This window comes from Mercenaria mercenaria, chromosome 2 (genome assembly GCF_021730395.1).
Source record: "Mercenaria mercenaria strain notata chromosome 2, MADL_Memer_1, whole genome shotgun sequence".
Taxonomy (NCBI): Eukaryota; Metazoa; Mollusca; class Bivalvia; order Venerida; family Veneridae; genus Mercenaria; species Mercenaria mercenaria.
This window is the reverse complement of record NC_069362.1, coordinates 4,701,136-4,708,623: the sequence shown is the minus strand read 5'-3', so window position 1 is coordinate 4,708,623 and position 7,488 is coordinate 4,701,136. Positions and strand designations below refer to the sequence as shown.

At 34.9% G+C, this 7,488-nt stretch overlaps 1 protein-coding gene across 1 annotated transcript; it reads right to left on the bottom strand.

The window, feature by feature from the left end:
- Positions 1-1,960: 1,960 nt before the first annotated feature.
- Positions 1,961-3,727, bottom strand: LOC128548339 (uncharacterized). Its single transcript, XM_053522869.1, has one exon. The coding sequence runs from the start codon at positions 3,725-3,727 to the stop codon at positions 1,961-1,963; it is 1,767 nt and encodes a 588-aa protein (XP_053378844.1).
- Positions 3,728-7,488: the final 3,761 nt, after the last annotated feature.

Genomic DNA, 7,488 nt, shown 5'->3' with positions numbered 1-7,488 from the left:
GATCTTAGATATTTGACATGTAGCATAGCCTAGTAGACTTCTACAAAATGTGTTCAAATCATGATCCCGGGAGTCAAATTGGCCCCGCCCCAGGGGGTTACTTGATTGTACATAGGGAAATCTTCATAAATTTGCTAAAAATAAACCAGAAGGCCTAGAGCTTAGGTATTTGATATGTAACATTGCCTAGTAGACTTCTACAAACTTTGTTCAAATCATGACCCACGGGGTAAAATTGACCCTGCGCCAGCGGTAACTTAATTGTACATCGGAAAATCTTCAAAAAATTCTAAAAATAAACCAGAAGGCCTAGAGCTTAGATATTTGATATGTAGCATTGCCTAGAGGACCTCTACAAAATTAGTTCAAATCATGAACCCCGGCGTTAAATTGGCCCCGCCCCAGGGGTTACTTGATTGTACATAGGAAAATCTTCCAAAAAATGTCTAGAAATAAACTAGAAGGCCTAGAGCTTAGATATTTGGTGTGTAGCATTGCCTAGTGGATCTCTACCAAGTTTGTTCAAATCATGACCCCGGGGTCAACCTTAAATGCAATTCTTCATAGCAACCATTTAACCAGGTGAGCGATATAGGGCCATCATGGTCCTCTTGCTTTTGCCTTTCTCATTCTTTTATTTGTGGTTTGATGGAAAATCGCTGTGGACGTGACAGATATGGAAATTACTATAATTTGCAACGGTAAAGGTCTTGTTTATTATGGTGTCACCACTATTGAAAGGGCAAGCTAATTTGGCAAATGAGACACCTTTATTGTGCGTACCAATTACCTCCCAACTCCTACCACTATAGAAGTCGGTAACCATTCATTTAACTAGCTCGCGGCTCACGAACCGGCCTTTTCGGAACGAGTCCCATAACAAACATACACCGGACGAACGCTCCCCATGGGGCTCGAACCTTCGACCTCCCGATCCCGAGGCAGACGCCTTAACCACTGGGCCACGGTGACCGGTATAATCTATATCTAATATAAGGACCCCTTTATACCAGGAAAGTTACTGGAAAGTTACTATTTCTTGGACAAAGGAATTAAGACTCCAATATTCAAAGATTTATTTAGAAAATAATGTTTTACATACAAAGATACAATATGAATTCCAAACAAATCATTTTATTCAACGACGAATCACTGAATGGCACATATTATTTCTTATAACTAACGTTATACGATACATTAAAAAACAAAACAATCAATTTCGACCTTTCCAAAAGTAATTTATTTCTTAGTAAGAAAAGAAAAAAACACGTATTAAAACCTAATATCATATCTTTATTATGATTGCATTCACATCGTGATTGTTATTCCAAGACAACGTGGAAAATTAATGCCGTTCAACTCCGATTTTTCTTATCAGTGGTTTATCCGATAACAGGCTTGGTATAGTTTAATCATGTATTTACTTTGCTCTTTACATATTTACGATAACAGTACATATGCAGAGCACAAAGAAATAAAGCAAAAAGGAATAGGCAACAAATTCCTCCAACATAAATGAATGCCTTCGCCTAACGAAATGGATATAAAAGTTGATCGGCTGACAAATAACCTAGCTTGGTTTTGCTAATGATATTGCATAACGCAGTCATCTATCAGAACGTTTCCGGTGATAATATTTCCAAGGCTAAAATTGTGAATCTATCAAATACTAGTAACCGATGCTAGTATCTACTAGTAGATTGATTGATTGTTACTTACAAGGTCTTTACAAACCAACGCGGTTTAATGTATGAGAAAAATATGACCTTAGTAAATAAAAAAAATCAAACAAATGTAAATTGTGAGAAGAAAATATCTTAAACATACTCTGGAGTCGTGTTGTTTTATCGTAACTACATGCATTCAGTACTTTATAGTTTATTGCTTAAATGACTGACAAAAATTTTGAAAATAAAGGTGATCCATGTTTCTATGTTTCTAGGATACACGTTAATCTCATTTATAAGTAAGGTGCAACTTTTTTGATCTGTCCGTTATTATATCCAGCATAAAGCCAATTCTTCCAACCATAATTTCCTATACAAATAGGCGCTATTTTACCTTCAGTAATGCTTCCTTCAGCATGTATCTCCTGTAAATCATAGTCAAATGCACGAAGGCCCTGTGGTAAATCTACGACAACTATCAAGAAGTTGTCAGTCACTGTAAAGTGTGTTACGTTTTTAATTTTGAGCTCATTAATCGTCGAGCCGTCAAATTGAGACAAACTCTTTAGACGGGTATGTTTTGTATCAAGCGTGTACAGGTGATCTTTTCGTACTGCGATATACATGGGCTCATTGTCACTGCACTTGATCAGATTGACTGTTTGGCCTTTTGTATTCATGTAATTTATCGCAAAACGACCATCATCGTATTCACATGTTACATATATAGCACTGCCATATGTTGCTACTCCGTAACATTTGCCCCTGCATTCTAGTGACTTTGCAATCTTTATCGTATCCTTTCGGAACAGTTTGGAAACGCTAATGACAAGGATTTTCTTTTCTTCTGGAATAGTTACACAGACTTTGTTGAGGTCAAGCTCTGTCATGGCATGCGGTTTGGCTGAAAGTTTCAGAGACGCAGTGATCGCGTTTGAACATCCTTTTATTACCTTGATTTTATTATTCCCGGCATCAGCAATTATGTTTCTTACAGGTTCATAAATGTTCGAAATCCCTGCAATAATGCAATCAGATGTGTCATCCTTAGCATGGGCTGAAAATTCCTCGCTACATGTTACGAATTTGATAGAGGCCGATGGCTCTGCTGTTGTTTGTTTTGATGTTGGCTCGACAATACCTATGCAATGTATTTTTTGTAGTAAAGCATATAATACTTTATCCGGTATAAACACATAACCTGTATTACTACCCTTAGAAGCACATAAAATATCTTCAAGGGAAGAACATTCAATGCCTTTCTCAGCTTTTTTGACAGCGATGAATAAATTTGCATCTTTTTTAAGGGACCTGTAGCTAATCAGTTCCTTACTTAAAGATTCAGCATGCTGAGCGGTTTTCTCTAAGCTGTCAATGGTGGATTCAACTTCTTCAATTACCTTTTCACGTTCAATTTGTGCTGTTTTCTCGAAATTCTTTTCAAGACTTTCTATGAAATCTTTCGACATTTTGCAGAATCGTTTGCCTTCTTGTAGAACATTATCAAAACTGTCATTAGTTTGCAAAACGCGTTCTTTGGCACTGACTTGGGCAGCTTTTGCATTGCTACTCATGGCTGTCAACTGTTTCATAATTTCATCAAATTTGTCGTTGTCTACCTTCATATCAGGTACAAACTGAACGCTGTCGCAAGATTTATGTTCCAGAGTCATGCACACTGAACATCCAATTGTATCGTGATTCCCACAGTAGAATTCGACGAATTTGCCAACATGAACGTCGCATTTTTCTTCTATGACTTCGTTATTCACAGAAGTGGGCTTTGGTCGAACTTTCGGCATATCATTTTTATCAAGCAGCTTATGGTTCCTCATTGGAATAGGACGACGGTGTGCAGTATAACATGTCTCACAAAGATAATGGTTGCAATCGGAACAAAAACCATATGCTTCAAAACGATGCCCTTCCTCCTCACAGGGGTCACACACAAAATCATATTCAATATCCGATCCAACAGTCTGTGCATCATTTCGCCCTGACACTGAAAGCAATTTATTTGTACGGTTTTCTCCGTCATGTCGCAGCCCGGGAACAGACATTTTGATATTCTATATGTCCATTCTTGACGACAAACATAAATATAATGCAGTGAAATACTCTCGCATATTTTATTTATTCAATTATCTGTCAGTTGACACCATGCGAAACACGTAACCGTCGTTAAGACGCAATAATAGTAATCTGATAGATTGCACGCATGGGAAACTCATTTCAAAGGTGGTTAATCAGATTTTGATCAAGTAATGGATTCGATGGAAAGTTTAACAAATGATCATTTACGCGCATTTGTGTTCACTGAATGTGTAATACATTTTCGTTTTTCGCTGGAAGTATTTTTAATATTTGATTTTCCTATCCCGCTTGCCCAACAAGCATAGAGTTATTTTAGCATATGTATAAGTTTAATAAAAATATTTTGCTTAAGGAATTATATGAATGTAGGAACTATTATATTAAATCTATATTTGTCAAAGATTAACATTAACACTTTTGATCAAACTTCATTTGAAATGCAAGTTGTAAATTTTATATTACATCCCTTTACCTACCTTGGTTGTTCAACCAGGATAGACTGGAAATCAATGAATTAGGAACTTTAACACTATTCTAAAACTAAGCTTTTTGTTAAATTTATTGAAATATCTTAATAGCTATAAAATGGAAATGAAAACTAGACATTGAAATCAAATGAAATAGTCCACTTTTTGAATACTTTTAAATTATAGGGGAGTAATTGCAAAGTGATAAAAATAATAAAACATACAATTGTAAAGGGGAGTTAGCTCTGTCTATGTGTCCTTATGTTCATTAAATATATCTTTTAAAAGAATAAACTAAAAATGAAAAATTCCATAAAAAAATTGCCTAAATGTAACTGACCACCTTTAAAGGCAGTTTGATATATACATAAGGACGGTTAAAGAGCGTTTAAATATTCGATAGGTTTAAATCGATTTTCTGTTCAAAAGGACAATTAAGATATTTGGATTTATTCTATACCTGTTTTATCTATCCAATCGCGAACGTTCATTTGCAACACGTGACCGTACAATATATTACGGTATTTGGATGCACGTGCGTACAAAAATCCTGTATTGTCTGTATTTGGACGCACGCGCGTACAAAAAATCCTGTATTTTCTGTATTTGGACTGTTCAACAGTCCTATGTTAAACATACGATAAAGCCCGAAACGCGTGAAAATGTTCCGAATGTAAATCGGATGAAGTAGGCGCTCAATGTGTAGAGTTTGATTATGCGTCTTGAAATCTGGATTTAATTTGAGTTTTTGTTTTGTTTACAACACACAAAAACGATTCAAGGGATAACAATGCTACCTGATTTAGATATTAAAACGTTCGTTAATAATCAAAAACTTACTTACAGTAAAAAGGATCATCAGCTGTTGGAATATTTGAAAAGTCGCCAAAAGAAGCCGTTCCGGACGAAACCTAGAAATTGGTATCAGCCCTGACTGTCTGAATAGCTACCTCAGCAGTTTTTATTTAACGGTTAAGAAACAAAATGGAGAAGATTATGAATGGCAGCGAACGGGCGGTCAGCATCCAAAACATGTCTGCTCTATAATTCAGTTTTCGTCGGATCTTCACCAAACTTGCTGACAATGTTTGTGGGCATTACATCTCGGCCAATTTCGATAACCAGCCAAATTGTACAGGCACTCTTTGATTATAGTCCTTGAATTACTCGAAAAACGGGGAATTTAGCCTTGTCTGTTCTTTTAAGTCGGACAGTTTTCATCCGATCTTCACCAAACTTGCTGACAATGTTTGTGGGCATAATATCTCAGCCAAGTATTATTACCACCCAAATCGCCAAATGGCTGTTGTAGGGAGGTTGCGCCATATACTTTTTTTTAATGATGATACGCAGAAAAAACAACATTCAATGAATTACGTATATTACGTATGAAGTGAAATAAATATAGAATAAAAAGGTTATTTAAGGTCTAACATTGTTCTGTATAATATATATTTGCACTCATACCAAGCTGGGAAAAACTAGAAAAGGGCAGGAATACAATATTCAGTGAAACATTTTTTAATTTAAACTATTATTATAGTAAGATAAAATAGATATATATATAGAATAAAAAGGTTATTTAACATTGTACTGTACAATACGAGATATATTTGGACTCGCACACAGCTGAGAAAACCATATTGAACTCGCCTAGCGGCTCGTCCAATATGGGTTTCTCAGCTGGGTACGCGTCCAAATATATCTCCGTATTGTACAGAACAATGTTAAATAACCTAATAATACACGCTTCTCAGATAAATATCAACGACAGCAAATGAACAATGAAATACCAAATTGGCTCATACCGTACTATGTCAGATATAGTTTAAAAATAAAATCAGTGTATGATTATGAATCCATAAATAAGTCAACAATAGCATTGCAAAAATGTTCCACCGTAAACAGGTATTACTGTGTGATCTTTAGCTCCTGTTAGCGATTTCTATTAATAGATAACTGTACACTTGCTACTGTGAATAAACGACAAGCACTGAGTTTGGACAATTCGTCCGACGCAGACTAAACAGTTTGTTCATTATTTGTTTTTCGTTGGTATCAACATAATTACATTAGTAAATGTACATCATTTTATTTAATGTTACGCCTTTGGAAAACCTTGAAGGAGGTAACCAAACACTTTACATTAACAACTTTACTAAAGACGCGTACGAAAGGTGCTGTTATCTTTCTTGAATGTTAAGGTACAAGGTCTGTTTGTACACATATATTGTAGCTTTTTTCTATTATTTCAAGTTTATCATATCATGTTACTCAATGTTGAAACTAAATAGTTTAGTGGAGTAGAATAATAGCGAATAGAGACTTAACCTTGCAGTAGGGTATATACAAGGTTTAATTTCCGTTTTCTGTTATTTAAGTTATATTGAACAAGAAACTGCTATATGACATCTTGTCATAATTGGAGAAATATTTTATTAGCTAATGTTCAACCCCATGTAACCGTGCTAATTTTCATTAAATAAATACCACCATGAACAATTATAACTACTTCTTTGTCTTAACCTTTGTACAGGTGCTCAAAACAAGCATTTAATAGAACTAAGCCTATTTGAAAATTCAATAGGTAGTAAAATATCAAAAAATTGTGGTTATATTTGTCCAGAACCCTTTATTTATGATAAAACGATCATTCATAATAACGTACACCAACCACAGACATAACATTTTTAGTTAAACATACTTTTACGGCCTTGTGTTGTGTTATTCACATGACAGCCTAGAATACAACTTTATGATGTTTTCAATTTTAATTCGAGAGAATATATTATAATAAAATTGTGTAATCTTTTTCAGATTTTCCAGTGTCAAAATGTTTAAATTAGTCATTTGAAAACTTTAACTTTTTCGCAGTTAGAAGACGTGTAACATACTTAATCAATTCATTACCGTTTCTTTTTAAGTTTGACAACTGGCAAGTGCCAGAACAACTGTGGCAAGTCCCAGAACAACTGGCAAGTCACAGAACATTTATTAAATTAGAAGTGATAACTGTGTATGTTTAACAAAAATATAATCAAACTACTGGTATAAGGATCATAGCTTTGTTTGTAGAGAACTCCAAAACGTTACCAACTTTGCACTTTTAACAAGTTAGTTGCATGTGTGCACACTTATTAGGTAGAGTTTCTCTTTAATGTATTTATGTGAAATCAGTAGACTCCTGTGACATGTGCATTAATAATTTAAATATGTAATGTATAGGTTAATATATGGGAGAGCGGTGCCTTTGAGTGATA